This window comes from Sprattus sprattus (genome assembly GCF_963457725.1).
Source record: "Sprattus sprattus genome assembly, chromosome: 4".
Lineage (NCBI taxonomy): Eukaryota > Metazoa > Chordata > Actinopteri > Clupeiformes > Clupeidae > Sprattus > Sprattus sprattus.
This window is the reverse complement of record NC_137923.1, coordinates 22,857,259-22,879,176: the sequence shown is the minus strand read 5'-3', so window position 1 is coordinate 22,879,176 and position 21,918 is coordinate 22,857,259. Positions and strand designations below refer to the sequence as shown.

Below are 21,918 nucleotides of genomic sequence, written 5' to 3'. Positions count from 1 at the left end.
CTTTATCTGGGGATGAGAAGAATGGTGCCATGATGCATAGTCTCAATTATAATCAAGCATTAAATAAAGGACTGGTTCCAACTACAACACAATTTGAAAATCAGGAATAAGACTTGGATTGTACTCATTTATGCACATTATTGCAATAGAAAATTCTGAATTATGTTAATTTACATCTACAATATGTTCTATAGCACAGAAAAAGTATATTTATCACATAGTCAGACTTTCAGCTTTATCACAGTTAGACTGTATGTTATCACAGTTGGACTCTATGTTACCCTGTAGAGCCTACAGTGTACAGTGTAAGCCTTCTTCACCACTAGATCTGACAGCTGTGCATACTATGTGACCTTTTGTATACAATTTGACAAAAGTTTCCATTTAACTTACATATATTTTTGAATGGGTGAATATACATACATTTCTGTGATTTTCCCCTTTTCACAAATATGTTAGTTTGTGCAAATAGTGTTATGACTCTCACATAGACAATCATAAACTTCTGTGGCCCTGTATTCTCGATAGGTGAATACACTGTCATGCATATTCTAACTGTGACTGTAACACAAGCTCTCATACACATTCCCTGCAGTATTATTACATCTCAGCAACTAGCACAACTTACACCTGGGAGCAGTACTCACATTAACCACAGTGCTCCAACGCAGAGGTAAAGGCACAATCACTGCTACCAGGGAACACAGAGATACACCACACTGCAACGTGTCCTTTTTTTTTTTTTTTTGCTGCATTACAATCTCAGTTTCTGGGTAATCAAGACAGGTCAGGAGACAGCTAGCCACCATAGCCAAGCAGTCACTCGGCTCAGCCTAGAGAGTTTTCATGATAGTGATATCTTCCTCTATGTCTGCATGTGTGTTTTAGAAAGAGAGAGAGAGAGAGAGAGAGAGAGAGAGAGAGAAGGAGACAGATAGTTTCATATAGAGAGAGAAAGATAGATTGTTTCATATAGAGAGAGAAGGAGAAAGTTAGATAGTTTGATATAGAGAGAGAACGAGAAAGCTAGATGGTTTGATATATACTGTATATAGAGAGAGAGAAAGAAAGAGAAAGATAGATAGATAGTTTAATAGAAGCGGCTGTTGTCTGTCCTAGAGAGTGACTATGTGTTTGCAAGCATGTCTTGTGTGTGTGTGTGTGTGTATCTGTGCTCATTGACTGGTGCAGTCTGCCCATGAGGGAGAGGTGGCAGACAGGAGCAACAACAGATCCTCTGCCCGTAGCCAGGCAACTGCAGATCCTTTTATTTAAACTATGTGCCTTTAGCTCTCCCACACCACTCACCCAGCAAACACTCACACTCACCCACAGAGACCTGCCAACACCTCCATTTGACGCAGACTTCATTAAGGTGTTTCTCTTTAGTCTGTCTCATGATCCACGCACCCTTTCTTGTCTGAGCCATTTCTCTCTCTCCACACACACACACACACACACACACACAAACACACCAACACACACACACACACACACACACAAAAACACACACACACACACACACACACACACACACACACACACACACACACACACACACACACACACACACACACACACACACACACACACACACACACACACACACACACACACACACACACACACACACACACACACACACACACACATTCTCTCCTTCTTCTATCCAGCAAAGTGAGCCAAAACTGCCATTTGCTAAGTGCAGCAGCAACAAAGCAAAATGCTGCCTCCACTTATGAGGACACATACACACACTATCTCTAAGTACAAATACGTCAACAGTCAGTTTTTATTTGTCCCTTTTAAATATCATATTGGCATAACCAGAGCATTTTCAAACAAAACAGGGTGCTCACAGCCTCTCCTCCCTGGCTTGACTCAGGATCAGAGACCCCATGATGAGTGTGTGTGAGCGCGAGCAGCTGGGGGTGAAGCCTAAGCAGACGGAGGGCGCAGTCCTCACAGGACCCCTCTACAGCCGATGGAAGGAGGTAGAGGGAAAGACGCAGAGGATGTGACAGGAATGAGCACAGAGGAAACAGAGTGCTCTATGTGTGTGTGGATATGTGTGTGTGTGTGTGTGTGTGTGTGTGTGTGTGTGTGTGTGTGTGTGTGTGTGTGTGTGTGGATGTGGTTGTGTGTGGGAGAGTGAGAGAGCGAGCGGCCACTCATAGCTGTTTCCAAGGCGATGAAGACAGGGAGGAAGAGAGGTGATTGAACTGAAGTGGTCCGCACGAGGAGTAGCCCTGAGAGTGAGAATGGGAGGAGGAGAGGAGGGGAGGAGGAGGAGGAGGCCGTGGAGGAAGAAGAAGAAGAAAAGAGGAATGGGGAGAGGAGGAGGAAGTTGGATATTTTCTAAAAAACGAATAGAGAAATCTCCCGAGCTGTGCATGCATATTGTTCTGCATACTGTGAATCAGATGTTGCACACTGTGTATTAGCCCCTACATGACATACAAACAAATGTTTTTACGACCCTTTAATACTTCATGGGCACATTAAGGGGCTGCATTAAGTGTGGGTGTGGCGTGTGTGCGTATGGCGGAGAAAGGGATTTGAGTCTGCGACCTGGACTGAAGTCGCACTTAAGACGCACTTACAGTGACTTGAGATTTGACTAAAGACTAGTCCTCTAAAGACTTGAGACTCGACTCAGACACGATATTTGGGACTTGTGAACAATCTTTATTTGTATTATTTTATTGCATATTTTTTTTACGCATTTACAATGTCTGACGAGCTGAATGTCATTCCCTCCCTTATTATCACCCGTAATCTCATGCATCTGGTGCAAGCAGCCACAAAACAACTGAAAACGCACCCAGATTGGTCAGTCACAAGTCAGAGTTAGCGTCTATGGTAGGTTGCCAAACATGTTTGGCTCAGCATCAGCTTTTTAACGTTAGCTTGCTACTGGTAGGTTAACTTGATTACATTTTTTTTCTCAGTAGTTGTGGTACATCTCTCAAATCAACGATAACATTTTTCAACAGTAAGTGCATTTCTCAAGACAGCTTGCACAAACAGTATGACACAATAGATAACCTGCAAAAGGCTGTGACTCTCTCAAAATGCTTAGTATATGCCCGAAAAGTAAATAATGACCTCAATGAATATGTCAGTGGCACCAAAATACAAGTCCCTTTGCCATGTTTTGTGACACAGAATGTCAAATTATTAAATTATGACACAATATAAAATGATTTTCCTAGAAGTCTATCACAATAATAAATCACCATACCAGATTATTATTAGTTCCCAACTAACTGAATATTATTTTTGTATCAGGTTGAATATCATTGATTTCATATCAACAAGTCACCTAGTATAATAGCTAACTATTTTACCTATTGGCATATCATTTCTTGTTTTTTTTTTTGGGGGGGGGGGGGGGGGGGGGGTAGGACTAAACAGCAGATGATTTTACATAGTCTTTTGAATGTGCAACAGCATTTCCAAAATGTTCAAAAGAATGAGATATTGCTGTAAGTAAGTGCACAAGTGAATAGATGATGTCTGAACCGTTTTGAGAATTAAAATGTTTATCAAAGCAACTGAGAAAACTGAAGGTAACTTCTTAAATAGACTTATTTAATGGCAACTGGATCACCAAGTAGTACTAAATGCATTTACTAGAAATGTATTACAGATAAACTAGTTAAGGTAGATTCAGACTGTATGTTCTCTTGGGAACTCACACTGATTCTGTCCTATTTGTTGGGGAAAAAATATTCTGTAGCCACATGTTCAGTGACCAGGCTTAGTAGCTAGAGCCAATGCACACTCAAACATACACATGCTCCCAATCATAATGGCAGCAATTTCTTTCAGATCACACAGAAAGTGTTTCATACTTAGAACAACTATAGTTGATACAAATCACACTGAAGCAACTTCAACAGCCACAACACTGGACATGAATCCCAGCTCTTTGCAGCAGACCACTGGCTATGGCCACAGGCTGTCATAATCACCGGGGCAAGCATGACATGTGAGTGGACCTTTCGGAAGAGTTCGCGTCACACCAATACAAAGCATTAAAGAAGCTGCCAAAACAATCAATTGGGCCCCCACACCACATCTGTATAGTGCACAGAGCACTGGTATGCCTCCATTTGAAATATCGCCTTTTTGAAGCAGTCCTCATAAGCAGGCCAATAAGCTACAGTACAGACACTATAATTTCTTACATAAGTATAACGTATCTAAAATGAAGCACTAGACTCACTGTTTTAGCTGGAATGAACCCTGCACAATATCCTTGCAATGTAGAGGCTAAGGTTATGCCTTTTTTTGCCCGCAAACTATTTCAGTGTGCAGGTGGCAATCAGTTTAACTGGATTAATGTACTGAGTAATCAAGGCCAATCAGACTCCCTCCTAATTATTATTTAGACATATGCCCTTTATTTAAGAGGCACAATCTGGGAAGCAGTGTTCGCTCAGTGCTGCTACGTGAATTAATTTTAATCCTAAAATGAAAAAGATAGAATCGATTTCAATTGATGCAAGTATAGTCTTGAAAAAATATAAAGTATAATGGTTGAAATTCAAAATGGGCCTGAAATCCGAATAAAAAAAAATAAGCAAGTCATTCTTGGAGTGATGTACTCTATATGAATGAACAGTGGGGCTTGGTAATCCAGGAAATGCAGAGAAAGCACTTATTCATTACGAGTTCAACTAAATGAGATGTGGCACTTGATTACACCTTTGCCTCCTGATTAGAATCATCTTAAGACCTACAGTCTTAACTTACTCTCATGGATGCCAGCTTATGGCCTGATTCCCATGGATATGTGTGGTTCTGTTTACGTTGTTTGAAAGCCCGATTGCAGTGGCGCATCTACACACAGTCTGTCTCAGTCCTCGAGATCAGCGTGGATCAGCATGATTGAAAGTGAAAGACTTGCTAGGGATTCTCTAAATCTCTCCTTCTATTGGCTAAGAGCTCAGACTTCAGAAGCATCAATTACTAGCAAGATGTTGAGTGGCTGTGGATGTGTACGACTACCCAACACATTCTGTGTGGCATCATTAGAGGTTCACTGGTGAATGCAAGGAGAGCAAGTGGAAACAATGTAATCAAATTATGGCTTATTGGTTACCACCGTAACTCAATGGTTACTAGCTTCACACCTTTACCTTTTCCTAAACAAGCTCTCTATTCATTAATATTGCCGTACCTCTACTGACAGTAGTAGTCTTAAGATATGTGCACTTGCAGATATTGCATTGCATCGATGATACATTTAACCACTCCTGGTAACTGATTTTAAACATATAAATAAAATAATTAACAGACTGCCCAAATGGATACTATGCAACAGTAATACTACACAAACTCTCATCCTACTCTGCCACTGTAATTAACTGGAATGGATTTATAGGGCTTCCATCATTCTATAAGTTCACCAAACGGTACAGAGCTGTGTTTCAAAAAATCAAAAGTTTGAACACTTTCTAGTTGCCATGGTCATTGCACAATGAAGCTTGTTGAAGACACATGCCTGGTCGGATGCACAATTGAAACGGTATTGTAGTGTTATTTATTTCATTATGTCCGTCTATTAGAGCATATTTCTCATCCTGGTTGATAGAGATACTTGTGACAACTGGTTTGTTTGTTGCAGTTTTCACATTCAGGTGTAAATGTGTGTTGCTGTCGCAAGAGTTTAGTTCCTCCTGTGCAAGGGAAAGTCTGCCTGTCTCTCTGGTAGTATATAAAACAGAGAAATGTGAAGACCAATATCAAGAAAGACGATTGACAACATAAGAAGTCACCTTTTATGACCTTCAAACAAAGGATCTAACATCTTCTGAGAGTCTTGGCCCCTTGTCAGCCCAAGGTGTCATCTAATATTCTGAACTACAGCTAGTAAAACATGAAGAATGAACGCAGACAGTGACCATCATCACAAAGCATGGCTACCACAGTGTGAAGAGAATGATCTCACATTTATGTGACTGTGTGGTTTTCCAAACTCAAACAGTTTTGGTCTGCTGAGGGTAGATGTTTGCCTCAGATATAATGCGACTCATTTGAATGTGCCCCTAAGAATACGTCGCCCTGTCTCTAAGGATGTAATTTGCGCTAATAACACATGCCTGGCGCAGGTGAAAAATACATAATGGTGTTGATTAGCAGCTGACATCAACGAACTACCTCCAGGGCACTCCACCTGTAGCAGTCCTTCAGTAAACTGACAGATCGTATATGTTATGTACTCAATCAGAAATGGAGAAGAAGCATTGATGGATATACAGCCTCTTAACCATTTATATCAATGCAACTAATTTTTCATACACTCGGAATGCCACCAGAAACCTTATAAAATAATCCGGTATGCAACATACATGTGTTTGCTAATCCGGTAGACATAATGCATTATATCAGAAGTTGTGAATGTGCAGAGTGACGAACATTACTATCGACATGAGTACGAGAGGATACACGTTCTTAATGTTCAATTGTATTGTTTACGTGCCTTACAAATACATGTTGAACATAAGGAAGCATATTGAGGCTCGTAAATCACTGTACAATGTTAATACATTTCATTCCATTACGCGACAGACAGAAGGGTCGATATCGAGTTTTTGAAGAACGGAAATGACAAATAGTAATGCGTAAATAGGTGGAAATGCTTACCGTTGAATCTGTTGGTGGACAGCGAAGTGGTGCTGAAATTAGGTGTATTGCTGCTCAGAAGCACTTGGTTTATGTAGTTTGTTCTGGCTCCTTCCGGATTACTTATTTGATTGGCTATTTCAAGAAAACGGTCTAGCTTCGTTGGCATAATGATTGGCTCTTTACCACATCAATCGCAGGCACCAATCCGTGTATTAAAGGGCTAGATGCCAATCATGAACAAAATCCCTACCGTCTGAAAAGCAAGGCGGTGCTTGGCACCATGGAAATGTATATGTAGTTTGTATGAACGGGTTCTATTTAATTGATTTAACCATGGACAGACGGACGTCACGAAATCTTGCTTCGGTTTTAAATCCATCGCCATTGCTAAGATAAATCCTGCATTTTAAGATTAGGCTGAAGTGTTTTGGGGACAGGGGGCTGAATATTTTCTGTGAACATGACATTATTCTGCATGAACCCCTCACTATTCACACGAGCTCATGGGTTGGATTCTAGCTACACATTGTCCCATCTCTCTGTCCCATCTCCAGTAGTCCCATGTCACAGCACAATAACAAAGCAGCTAAATAAAGGTGCAAAGTTGCAAGAAATTTTGCCTTGCATTCTGTTTGAGAAATAATTATTTTGAGTATGCAGCATAAATAAATGTATGCATGGCTATTTCAAAAACTTACCACTGGGCGGCGCGCCTAACCTCTTCAATGCAACAGATTCCAAATGCCTACAGCAATAAAAAGGGCGTGATCAGCAACAGACCGGTCGCCATCAAGGCAGCATATGAAGTTGGATACATTAATTTGTATAGCCAACAAAAAAAGCTTAGGTTTCACCAAATCTCTTGCGTTTCGTTCAACTCTACCAATTCATGTTATGTTTACTATTATTAGTCTTTTCTCGGATCAAAGTCGGCTATTTAATAGCCTATATTAACAAACGTGAAAATTATTTCAAATTCAGCACAATGACACAAAGGAGACTGATATAATGTGTTGGTTACAAACATCTTACTATTGGATAAACAGTAGGCCTATAGGCTATGTCTGTATGAAGCACCGTACGGGCTGCTTGAGACATGCATTAGATGGGCGAGTACCTGCTAACTGCAAGTGTTTCTTGGTTTCCATGGTGAGCTGCTACCCTGTCTCTATGAACTTCAACGCTACACAGACTGAAAAATATGATGGACGGATTTAATTGGGGTTTTCCCCTGCTGTGTAACTGCCCTTAAAAAGCACAAGTTAAGGCTTAGTCGCCCTTCATTCTGAAGTCTTAAAGGGTAGGCCCACCCACCGGTAGATCTCTAATATGTTGAAAATTATGTCAACGTAGACATAATGCATATACTACTTGTTAATTAATTATTTTTTATAATTTTAATAGGCCTAAATGCTATCAGTTTCATCATTTGTATCCCACATTCAGACAGATTGTATCAGCAATATAACAGGTTACACGGCGTAGGGGAAATCACATGAGTGATTTAATGTTCCCTACAGACCTGCTGGAAGTCACCCAGGTGGGATGTACAATCGAAAAGCTGAGAGATGGTTCATCGGATCTTAATAATGTCCTGCCACACACATTTAACCACTTCATCGAAATTGCTTCTTCCACAGTTTTCTACGAGCAGCCGAAAACACGCAGTCACACCAAGCAAAACATCAAGAAGGCCCTAACCTTTGCTGGATTTGTTTTGTGGACTTGAAATGAATTCAGTCGCACAGGACGACCATTGATTCCGCCTAGACAGACTTTCTGACTTCCTTCTGAAGAACACCCCCGCCCGCGCTCCTGACTCAGTGACGTCGCCCTATCCCGCTGCCTGCCGGTCGCGACCCACTTTGCTCTCCTGTTGATGCTAGTGTAGCCTTTAATCTACAACCGAGAACCTAACAGCACCGAATAAGAGCCTAAAATGGGTATGTAATATTTCTGGTTGTTTCATCTAATTGATCAGTGAAACGATTCATCATTATGACACAGTGGAAGAACCACTGGAACTTAAAAATCAGAATCGCGCTGTACACGTGTTGCTCGTTGCCCAGAGAGATCCTTATTGTGTTGCTTTGGTGATGACACAGATGGGAAAGTGGTTACAAACTTTCTCAATACGATTCCACAGAAACAGCCGTTGTTGAACTTTGGAAAAGCAATGTTACTATGGGATGATGATGCTTTGACTCTTAATATAGAAAAACATATATTGTAGACCCTACTGGGCATGTCATATTAGGTATGTCAGAAAATAATGACAAATTTGTGTGCAGGATTTACAAGATTTGTCACTACTTATATGCTTGATAGATTGAGAGACAGGCAGAGAGAGAGAGAGAGCGGGAGAGAGAGAGAGAGAGAAAGAAAGAAAGAAAGAAAGAGGGAATTTTGTTATTCTGATTAATAGTTGTGGAGTGGACCAAAAAAGTGTCTCTCCACCTGGCCATTTTAACATAGACACACATGCAGCTACTGTCTGGAGAATGTCCAAGTACATTACAATTCTAGTTTGTAACCTGTTTCAACCTTTTTATGCTGCTATTATTATATAATGAAATAGGCATCTAAGAGGATAATGGGATTGTGCTGGTAGTGCACTTGCTTCAACTGTGTATGTAAGACGCAGACACTTTCAGCAGACCTCTGCCATTTAACCCCTGTTCTGCTAAATACCTTGTAAAAAGCTTGTTCTAGTTAGTTTTACTCATCTCATTGTTTTCATTGTTTTTACAAACAGTTGATACACTGAATGCCATCAATGTTGCATTTGTCCTCTTTCCTGATTCAGGCAACTGCCAGTCTTTCTTGATTGTTTTTTAAACTTAGCCTAAATTCAAGACGTTGTTTATGTAACACCCCAGTCTAGAAAACCAATGGAAAGCGCCCGAGTGGATCATTTAAGCTTATCTCTATTGTGCCACATGTCTGTAAGGTGGGAAGATGTGCCGTTTCTTTTTATCCCCTGGCCAACAATCACAGTGTACACTTTTTGCACTGCTCTTTGGCTCTGGGTTGCTACAGAATAAACAGGTTGGAGGAAAAGAGTGAGGGCTGTCATGGAAACGCCACATGAATGGCAGGAAACAACCTCATCTGCCTCAGAGCTACAGGAAATCATTCTCCCAAGTTTGCATTGTTCCCCATACACTTGGGCCTTTTCAAGCGGTTGGCTAGTGTGACCAGGTGCAGAGGCATTCTTCAGTAAACACAGTGAGCCTGCTAGCAGCATCTGCTGCCTGGCACAGACTTCATGCATAAGCAGTGCAGGAATATTCCCCCCGCTTCCTCTGAATTTCAGATGGACTTTCTCCATACCACAGCTGTAGCGAATATAATCCTTGCATTCACAGGCATTGTAACAGGGGCGTCAAATTATGTGTGCTGGACCATGAGCTGTGTATTGTGTCATAACTGATTGCAATTTTTTTTTTTTTTTTTTTCGTTGTAAAAATGGGAGCTTTCTTCTGATCAGAGAACAGATACTATTGAAATGGCTATTCATTCAAGTCCTGTTCTTCTCCCGCTCTGGTTTTGTTTTCCCTGAGCTTTTAATGTATGCACTCAGTCACATGAAGGATAAATAGCAACATTATGTACCACTTTTTTCAACCTCCCCCAAACATTCTCCTCTTGTGTATGGGGCCTTTGATAATGGCAACAAGCGACACAGTGTTTTTATTTGAAATGTCGCCACTCTCTGTTGCGTGAGTTTGGCTGTGCCTTTGCTCCCAGTCCACTGGCAGCTAGGAGCTCAGTCCTATGTGACTGTCTAGCTTTGTGTGTCATGCTAAACTGCGCGACCAAATAAGAGAGAGAGAGAAAGAGAGAGAGAGAGAGAGAGCGAGAGAGAGGGAGAGGGAGACAGCAACGCCATCCTCTTTCCATCTGGTTATTAAGCTGATGTTGGCCACTCATGTGATGCACAACAATCTGTGGATGACACAGGTAAAAAAAATGTCCACCTGTCCCTGACTAAGAAGCTGACATGGATGTGGTCTGAGTGGAATGAGACGGACTGGTACAGAGCATCATTTGATTTCTCTCTCCCCCCCCCCCCCCCCCCAATCTGCCAGAGGGTCTCATAAACAGTGGCATGGATCCTCACACTAGTTCTACACACGATTGGCTGCCAGCGATCTGTGAAAAGCCACGGGTGAAGTTTGAAATATTAGCTCTCTTGGCACAAAAGTTGTATGGAATAGCAATCACTGCTTGTGTGGGACATGAGGCCAGGCAAGCCTATTAGTTCCACCCCATATTTCCCAAAGGGAACTGGTGAGGGAGTGGATGTTGGCGTTACAATGCTTTTTCCCATATAGAATGACGGTCAACATTTCAATAACTGCATGAGGGCTGGAGCAGACTGTATTGGCAGCCTGCATGTTTTCCTTCTCTCATCTTCCTGTAGGCCTGTGCCGTTTTAGATTTCCAAAGCCATAATAAACAGCCTTGTAAAAAGCATTTTTTTTTTGTTAAACACCCTCAGTTCTGTATTTCTCCTTTCTTATCCTTATTCTTCTACTTCTGTGTTTGCATCCTTAGCTTTGTTTTCTTGACTAAGCAGCCTTGATCTTATTTGACTTTCACAGAGGTTGTGGTGAGAGAAAGTCTAGTATCATTGTTTGCTTCAGATTCGGTTGGTTACACATGGTACTACAGAGTTATCGTATGGCTGAGATTACATACTGTCACTCTGTGTTCATAAGAAATGACAAATGTTTAACTTCCATCAGCACTAAACAATGATTCTACAAAGTACTTCATATTTTCTGTCCCCATTCATAGCTCTCGGTAAGCGAGAGAGTTGCTGTGTCTACCGCACACTTTCAGTCATGGTACAAAGCCACACCAGTCCCCATCCAGGAGCTCTCCAAGCTCATAGAACAGGACAGGCAGAGAGGGTATTTATGAATCATCATCATGCAGTCACACATTCAGTCTCTCTTCATACCAGCTTGTAGCAATAAATGGGTTGAATAGTTCCACTTGTGTAGTGTGTGGACCACTTACACAGAGTTGGGGCCGTTGACTCCAACACTCCAGTCAGAATGCATAACCAGGTGCTTAAGCTTCTGGACTGCTGGACATATAACTCAGAATCTCTTTAGCACTCCCCTTTTGTCGATGGGCTCACCCATTCAGACTGAGATAGAACAGTTTTAGTGTTTGCTGAAAGCATGGATGAAGCACATAGGGCTTGCTCCTGTTATTGTGTATTTAATGGCTGTTTGTTGGTGAACTAATCACGAGAGCTGCTCTGAGAGATTGCAGTTGTGACTGGCTGTTATGCTAATGTTTTGCTTGTGCTTATAGGGACTTTTAACTCTTTTTTTGGTTTCTTTTTTTTAGATACTCATTTTGGATTTCTTAGAGAGCAGACATGAGCTCAGCTCACTGTTCCCATCCCTTGAGCCATCATCTTTGCCTACTGGGCGTTTAACTAACTTATTCTCTCAGAATGATTTCCTTAACAAGCCCTCTCTTTCTGTCAAAGAACAGCCACAGCTTGTGTGAGAGACCTGGAACACAATGGGGCATTTCATTGCATAGCACTGAAGTAGCAAAGTCCAAAGCACTCTCTGACCTGATCGCTCTTTCACAAGACTGAACAATGCTTCGCTATGCTGCCGGATTGCTGCTGCTTGTGATCTGTGCAGGTCCAATTAAAAAAAGGTTGCTTGACTCTGGCAGAGGGGCTGCCTGGTGCTTGGGCTCCGTGTGAGGGCCCAAATCCCCTGTGGAATTCCCTCTCTGTGAAGCAACTGGTGACCCACACATCTTACAGTACAATGGCTACCGTAGACGTAAGGGATTTGGACAGCTGGGGTCGTTGCAGATTGAGGTCTGTGTTGGAGAAATAACACACACATATGCACACATACACAATAACTCCCAAACATACTCAGACAGACACACACACACACACACACACACACACACACAAACAAACAAACACACACACTCTCTTTCTGTGTGCGTGTGTGTGTGGGTGTGAGAGAGAGAAGGACGAAGAGTGTGTACATATGTGTGTGTGTGTGTGTGTGTGTATGTGTGTGTGTGTGTGTGTGTATGTGTCTGTCTGAGTATGTTTGTGTGTGAGTGTGTGTGAATGCATATGTGTGCGTTCATTTCTCAGGGGCGGGGGCAAGGCTTAGACACACATTCCTATAAAAGGGAGTCACATGGTTAGTTTTTTAAAAGCCTTTACTCTAATAGGATCAAGACATTCAAAAATATATATATATAATTGCACCTACATGGTTTGGCTATTCAGAGCCAGGGTGTGACTACAACTAGGTAAAGGAGCTAAAGGTATGAGTATGACAACAATCATCTCTATTGTGTTTCAGTATTGGAGTTTTAAATAAACCACTGGACTGAGAATTAACAAAACAAAACAACACAACACAACACAACACAACACAAAACAATGACACTGATCAGAATTAAGGGGCAAGAATCTTCACCGTCATAACATGTTTCCATACTTGGCTCTAAGACAAAATTAAGTTTTCTTTTAACTAACTTTTAAACTTTTTAACTAAACAGTAGAGTGCAGTGCACAACAATGCAGACATGGGAACCAAATCAAAGATTTGTCAAGTCTTAGTCATTTACACATGCTGTCTGCCTATTTGACATGTGTAGACGCATTCCTGAAATATTCCAGCCCTTTTCACTACTGACAACCAAGGGCCTGATTTACTAACAGGATTGCGCCAATTTCTGGCGTAAAATAGCGGTCGTAAACATAAAACGGTATTTACTAAGGGGGCACATTTGAGTAGAGTCGCATATTAACGCTTTGAGGGTGTGTACCCGCAAACAGGTGGGATGGTTCCGAAACGTGGGTGGTAACGTAGGCGTGAAGCGCTATTTAATGGGAGGAGTGCGCCTAATGATGTATTGCGTCGTATTTACTAAACTGCCTGGCGAGCGCACATCTCTGATTTGCAGGGTAATTCTCCGCCTCATAAAAGCACGTCTTAACCAGGAAGCGCATTTCCACTGAGTCTGTAAACGTTGATATGGCAGCAGCAAGGCGACGACAGAGACAGAGACAGAGACAGAGAACAGAAATATTTTTTTTTTTTTTGTATAATTCATATATTCATAAATATGAAATTAAACTTTCCGAACGTAATTGGAGAAATTGATCGCACCCACATGCAAACAGTCCCACCTTCAATCCACGAACACGTTTACTGAAACAGAAAGCACACATATTCAATGAATGTCCAGGTCATATGTGATGCCAACATGACCATTACTTACGTGGTTTCACAGTTTTATCTTCTGGAATAGTGCCATCTATCCATGATTGAGCAACGGTGATTTTGGCTACTTGGTAAATGTATTTGTTTCAGTGGGGATATATTGTAGTGAACTGCATGTCCCTTGTAGAATGTATTAATCTCGCCATGTACACATCTATATTGTTATAATAGACAGTTTATGCATTAATGCCACCAATAGCATATTATTTATAATCGTGTTATTTTAAACATCTCGCTGTAGGTGATGGTGGGCAAAACAACAATATAACCCATTGAATCAGGTTCAGTGATTGAGCGAACGTGAACCAATATATCTATCTCTCTATATCTATTCGCTGAATCTTAGTTTTTTCTTCCCCGAATCTCCATGGTGGCAGTAACTTGCTAGCCTGGCCATTACCAGCCTGTGACTCCATTTCATTCCGTCTTTCCGTCTTTCCGTCTTTGAGTATGAGCTTGAAATCAATTCAGGCGGAAATACGTAGGCTGGTGTCACCAGGCTAGTAACTTGCTGGCAAGTTCTCCAGTCTTTTAACGGTGCGCTAAATAATTATTGCCCAGCGCGTATCTGGCTTGATAAATATCACGGAAAATGCGAGGAAACACAGTGCGTTAATGTGCGCCTGGCAAAGGTGCAGATTAAGATGCGTTCGCAAATCAATGTTAGTAAATCAGGGTCTTTAAAGGGTGGAGTAAGCACAGTTTGCCCAGCGCAGATCTGGCTTGATAAATACTACGGAAAATGCGCAAAAACACCGTGCGTTAATCTGCGAATGCAGATTAAGCAGCGCTCGCATATTAGTAAATCAGGCCCCAAGACTGTAAAACTGTGCATGAGAGAAAAAGGTTTGTAAAATATAATTATTAATATAAGGAAACATTATTATTAATGTAATATTGTTTTCTGTGTATTTGTGTGAAGATATTTACGTTGTCTTTTAGGATTGGTGTTCATTCTTTAATATTACATGAGGCTTATGATCTGGCTGACTAAATAGGAATGAGAAGAATACCTGTTTAAATGACCTACTGACCTTAGCAGAGATCTTAGCCCCAATGGTTTATGAAATTGAACATCAAGGATGTAGGATATTAGATTAGCTCATCCCTAAAGGATAAACTCGTATGAGAGTGGCCAAATCTGGTATCTGGTTTCAGTCTGAATAATAAAGAATAGTACATAGGCTAATGGCAGAACCATTATGTTTGGCAGTTACACAGTTTAATTTTCAAATGGTATGATGTTTAGCAACTGATACTTAAAAACATTTTAAATGAGATAGTGTGTGAATGTGTCCTCATAAGTTGTGGCAGAGTTTGTGTGTGTGTGTGTGTGTGTGTGTGTGTGTGTGTGTGTGTGTGTGTGTGTGTGTGTGTGTGTGTATGTGCAGATGTGTTTGTCTTCCTGTCCATCTCTGTTTGTGTGTGATTGTGTGAGAACTGATCAAACATGCAATGCACAACACTGGTCAGAGCATGATTGGCACCTGTGTTCACTCGTCATGAGTTTGTACGTGGGATTGGTTCAGTGAGGTTTAGAAGCAGTTCACTTCTTAAGTCAGAACAGCGCTTAGAGTGGATAGCATCAGGGAGGATCTTGTGTAGGTGCCCAGTCACTGATCTGATCCCATCAGACACGTCAGCGGTAGCCTTTGCAGCTGACCTCCCGTCCCCCTATCCCATCCCCCTAGATCTCTCAAATGCAATCACCTCATGAAGGGTTTCTTCTCTGCTGCTGTGGATAGTTTTACAGTGGTCTTACGGGTGTGTTCAGCCTCTGGTGAAAGGGATGGGTTGGAGCGAGACAGGGCAAGATCAACAATGGAGCATCTACAGGGGTGGGTTGGACACAGTTTCTTTTCAGTAATTGCATGAATGTCTGGGCATTAAGCTATAGAGGTGTGCAGAAAGAAATTGTGACGCTTGGGTCCAGTTATCAGAACCTCCTTCCCTTAACACCCCCCCCCCCCCCACACACACACACACACACACAGGCGCACACACACACACCAACTAACACACATGCTAACACCAACTAACACACATGCAACTTTGCCACTGCAGTCTATGAGAGTTTGTTGCCATGGATACAAGCTAATATTGAAGTGGGAGCAAGTGGTAAGTCAGAGCTAATTCCTCAACTCCTGTTCAGGGTGAGCTAGGAAGTGACCATGTCTCTCTCTCTCTCTCTCCCTGTCTCTCTCTCTCTCTCCCTGTCTCTCTCTCCCTCTCTGAGTGTGTGTGTGTGTGTGTGTGTGTGTGTGTGTGTGTGTGTGTGTGTGTGTGTGTGTGTGTGTGTGTGTGTGCTTGCATGTCTGTGTGGACTGTATAGCTCTTGCTGAAGGCACAGTGACCAGAGTCGATTTCTATCCCTGAATGTGCCAGGGTTTAGGCATTGGTGATCTGCCCAAAAAAAAACACATCATGATCTTTTTAACAAACAGTCATGATCCGTGATCTGAATTAGAATCTTTCTTCCCAATTTTTAAAATGTACTGTCAGTAATATACAGACTCGCTATCTGCACCATTTCAAATACAATATTACATTAAATCAGTGGCGGTCCGTGCATTTCACGACTAGGCCTTCAGCGAGGTCCTACACGATGTTAAACTGAGTGAATCCACCTCCTAATACCATCATTATGACGCCATGGCTCTCGAACCAGTATATTTTATACAGAAAGGCAGTATAAGTGAGCATTGCATCACCTTAACATAGTCGAGTACAACAGACTTTATTAATATTTCCGGAGCATTTCAAATCAATACACCCGTATTAACAATACATTAAGAGTAGTAAACTCTAAGTTATATGATCGCTTGGATATTACTGTCACAACTTAAAAATAAAAGGCGATTTTCAGGGATTAGTCTACAAAGTTTTATTAAGTCCACCAAAAGTAGCCTATGTGACTCAATGTGAGGTTTAACAAGTTTAACAAGTAACATCGCATTGTCCCACCTGCAAAGCAGTTTCATTAAACTTCCCATCCTCACGATATCCAGTTTTTCTTGAAAGTTCCGTCTTGAAAATGGCGTTGTAATTGTATCAAAAACTGGAATTATCAAGTTTGTGTAAACTAATTTATTTGAGTTGGTTAATGTAATTATATTTAGTCTTACCAATTGAAACAACTAGAAGAATAAGCATTGAAACCGATGTACGTCGTTTTAGCCAGCTAAACTGAGCACTGAAGCACTGCACCGGTCTGCCTCAGTATCCAATCAAAGGACGTTTACGTGTCACGTTCAACACGAGGAAAGAAATCTTCCGGGCCTTCTAGAAGGCCCAGTGTCGCCAACTCGAAATCTGATTGGTTGTCACAACTGTCTGTTTCAGTTCATTCAACTTAAATGAACTGAAACAGCAAGTTGTGATAGCCAATCAGATGTACACGGGCCTTCAATGTGAATTCTGAAGGCCTCAGGGAAGATTTCTGTTCTCTGGGAAGATTTCAAGGAGCGTGGCAACACATGATAGCGGAAATATGATTGGATGAAAACTCTAACATAAATGAACAACGCTGGAAGCATGAAATGAAGATAATGGACTATGGGGAATCATTTAATACATATTTATGAAAAGAAAATATTAAAATTAAATTTATTTTATTACATTTATTTTCTGATGATGTTTAGGCCAGCAGAGAAGGCCTTGAAGGCCCTGACGGACCGCCACTGCATTAAATACACTTTTTTCAAAATGGTCATGAAAATCTAACTTAAAATGTATTTAAAATATTAAACAAATTTGTAATAAGATGTCAATAGATATTTAACATAACCATTAAATAAATGTAAACTAAAAAAAGGCGTAGTAAAATGTAAACGATACAAAAGAGCACTTTTCAAATGTTACCACTTTCAGACTTACATAAATAACACAAGTCTGCATCAGTGTCTTAAACCTTTACTCTGTCCGCAGCTTTGAACGGAATCATATCCCTAGGTAGACAGAATGGGATAGAATGGTCATATTTTTTCGACTGTTCTAATGCGTCAATGAAACAGTTTTATGTTTAAGACCTGGTGAGATACAGATAAGTGTGGCCGAAACACTTTCTGCATGTTCGTTCGGATGCTTCCTTTTAAGGTGATTAAAAATAATAATCGTATTACCTCCAGAAGTGCCCACCGTTGTCCAATAAAGTTTGCAGATTACCTTGCTTTGAGAAATATCTGACAGTGCACGGCCACTGCCACACGATTGAGTCCTTTTTTGGCAACAGCACCTCACCTCATCAGCCGTACTGCTAGCTCATGTTTAATTGTTTTCCAAATATGCCACACATAACAGAGTCATGTGATGTAATTTGGCCTACCAGCACAGCCATCTAGTAGGCAATCATTTCTGTTGATTTGTCAACGCAGCGTGGGTCCATAGTTTCATATGAGGTTTTTATATACATTTGTAGGAGGACATATATTGTCATGACCTCTATGAATCCCTTGAAAAGGTATATTGTTGACGTCTTCACAATCAGTCTCAATATACAATTGTTCTTCAGATAGTCAGACTGTCTCTCTCTCTCGCTCTCTCTTCCTCTCTCTTCCTCTCTCTTCCTCTTTGCACACACTCACAACCTATTTCAGCACAATCGCTCTTCAGGTCACATGTGTTACCAGTGGGCACCAGGAGACATTTGCCATAACTAGTAGTAATCTTGTGCTGGAGAGGCATGGAATCCCTTATTCATTGTGTGGTCCAAATGTAGATGTCATCACATTTTCTTGTGTGCTGTATTGTCAGGAATTATAGCGTGTACTGCTGCGTTGCCCAGTGGCGCATGCATAAACATCAGTCCTGTGAACCCCTCCGCGGGCTTAAGCCCTGTGACATCAGCCTGTGATATGAAGCCTTGAAAAGGCACAACAGACAGACAGCCAGGCTAGGTGTCTGTCTATAAATAAGGCACTCAGAGCTCCAGTTTGTACACACTCTTTTTATGTCTTGCTGTTGCCTTCTACCTTCAGCTCTCTATTGCTCTCTCTCTCTCTCAGTTGCTCATTCTCTCTCTTTCTGTCTCTCTCTGTTACTCTCTTTCTCTGTTGCTCTCTCCCGCTCTCTCTCTCTCTGTTACCCTTGACAGGGTGACAGTGGTACAGGAAGTAGAGAAGTTGTTTGGTAATCAGAAGGTTGCTAGTCTGCAGTCTCTCTCACATCTTGAATGCGATGCCTGCACAGCCGTAGCTCTGTAAGTTCCGTTAAGGGACTCATTCCTTTCATGTAATGGTGCATTTGCAGCGAACCGCAGCCCCTCTGGAGCTCATTTGAATGGAGACGAGGGGGGCAGCCAGGGCGGGAGAGGAGGGGAGGGGAGCGGAAGGGAAGGGAGGGGAGGGGGGAGAAGAAGGTGCTCACACGTGCCTCCACAGGCCCCCCCCAAAAAAGAGTCAGCTCTGGAGCCTGTTCCTGTGAGCCCACTCCTAAAATAATTTCACAGATGTGCCTCCGAGAAAACACACACACACACACACACACACACACACACACACACACACACACACACACACACACACATGCCGTCATAATGGCCCAATGTACAACGTAAGTCTGCATGAAAGGTGCATTGAAGTAGCTCCCACCAGCCCACACTCACACACAGACACACACACTCACACACAAACACAGACACACACACACACACACACACACAGACACACATGCACACCCACACACACACCACATACAAACACAAACACAAATAACTATTGCATAGACATATTAAGTAAACGACAAATTTAAGATTGATAAGGAGTAAATTGCTAAAAGAGGAGTGAGAGCGAGAAAGGTGTGGTTTAATTCCAACAGCACCAGGTTCAAGGGTTGACCTTATCTCTGGGGTCAGGCTTGTGCTCTATGGGCCTTCATTAACCTGCCGGAGGGGGGAATGACTTAAAGATTTATGGGAAGAATAAAAAGCAGACCTCATCCAGTCTGAAGTTATTACATTATCATATATTACCTTGTTTCTATACATGCTGTGGTGATACAGGTTGTGTGTGCATGGTGATAGCGCCGGTGGATAAATAAAACATAACTGGACATTTATGTGCATGTGCGCTCGCCTTGTGCTTCAGCCTGTATCTTCTCTGCGTAGCAGACACAGACACAGCATTTCCATCAGTTCTCCAGGATCCCCCAAAAATGGAGGACTGGAGAAGAGCGAAGAGGGGGAGGGGCGCATGAGATTTTTTTCATTATTTTTCTTTTTAAAGAAGGAGAAAAAAGGGGAAAGAGTGAATGAATTTTTAATCCTGCTTTTTTGAGAGCTGTTTTAAACATCAAGGGAATCCTTGGAGTATGCTTTGCTTGCAGGCAGACTGGAGAAGAGGAGGAGACAGTAGAGCAAAAAATATCAGACATTTTCGTCTATGGGCCAGCCTTCTTTGCCTTCCTTTGGCATCTGCAGCTGAGCCTTAAACGTAATGTGAGAGTGTGAGACCAGGGATGACAGAGAGTAGAAGAGGCCTTTGGAAAAAGAAGAAGATTGAACTGTACCATTAGACATTTGTGGGAATCACATTAGCGAGCTGAATGATTATGATGGCTGTCGACAGCAATGGGTCAGTGACACGTGACTTAATTCTCCTCACTTTAACACTGAGCCTCTCCCAGCAGGGGAATGCCAGAGCACCCCTCTTACGCTTAAAGCAACACAAATGCACTTATGCCATGTAGAGCTCTGTCATTAAATCTATACTAACCCAATAGAGGTATCAGCATTTCCATTATTTTTTCATTTACCATACAACTCAGTCACTGATTATTAGGAGGATACAGTGAGAGGTATTGCAGTACAGGCTGCATCAGTGTGTGCCGTTTTGATCAACTCACAACAAGATTGCCCATTTATTTTGCCAGTGGACTCATAACTTGGCTGAAAGAGATCTGTTCATTCAGTGCCCGGTGGATGTCACTGCAGATAAAAGATGTCTATTGCCCTCGCAGTAAATGGAAATGCAAAAGGCCGTTTCCCATGGCGACCGGACTCTAGCATAGCAGTGTCGATGCTGACAGTCCTAAAGAAATGAGCCTTGAATTAGATTCACTGCAGTTCCTGGACATGTTTCAAGAGAGAGAACTGTTGTCAAAACTGAAACTCTGTCCGTGTCTGTTTGTCTCATTTCTGTCTCTCTCTCTCTCTATTTTGTATTTCCCAGCCAACAAACGAACCCCTCTTTTATCAGTTCTACTGTCATGCATATTTTCTAAAAACTTAACAGTCAGTCAATAATTGAAGCTACACTGTGCAATAGCTGATGATATTACCAGTGGTAACCAAAGATCTGTTCCTACCTTTCCTCTTACTTCCTTCCCTGCCTAACCCATCAACAACGTTATCATTTTCCACTGACATACTGGCGGCCAAATCCCCCATTCTTAGCTGCTCATTGGCTAAACACAGGCCCACAGAGAAACTTCAGAGTGCAATATCTCTGTCACCAGCCTGTGGTGTTCAATCAGAATGGCTCCCAAAAGCCTTTGGGGAAACATGCACACAACCAAAAAATAAATAAATAATGTTTTAGGTCCATTTCAAAGAAAAACAACTACATGCATAGAGTATCTTTAAACCAAGCTGGATAGGGGCATGGCCAGTCTCCTCTCCACCGTGTACTAAAAAACCTGGATCATCTTTTTTAGTCACATGCTGCTTCCAGGCTAAGACAAGTGCCGTCTCTGAGCGCTGTCCTGCATACATACATACATACAGCATATAGAGCAACACCACATCAATCATCCTCCACCTTGCACACTGCCCTGAATACATACATATATACCATACATACATGTATACAGTGGCGGCTCCTGAAAAAATTCTCAGGGGGGGCAATTTTTTTGATAATGATTAAGGCAACTCATTCAGTAGTTACATTAAGTTAGTCGATTTACTCATCAGCAATACCTTTTTGTCCACTATTGGCAGCAACCAACTAGCCTGGCCGTTACCAGACTGTGACTCCATTTTATTCCGTCAGTC

At 41.8% G+C, this 21,918-nt stretch overlaps 1 protein-coding gene across 2 annotated transcripts in view; it reads left to right on the top strand.

Moving 5' to 3' along the window:
• Positions 1–8,488: 8,488 nt before the first annotated feature.
• The window catches only part of gpm6ab (glycoprotein M6Ab), a 65,038-nt gene continuing 51,608 nt past the window's right edge, over positions 8,489–21,918 (top strand). For both annotated transcript variants that reach the window (XM_080836838.1, XM_080836839.1), the window contains exon 1: positions 8,489–8,579. In XM_080836838.1, the coding sequence (XP_080692964.1) occupies positions 8,576–8,579 (4 nt within the window). In that variant the 5' untranslated portion in view covers positions 8,489–8,575. The remainder of the gene's footprint in view (positions 8,580–21,918) is intronic.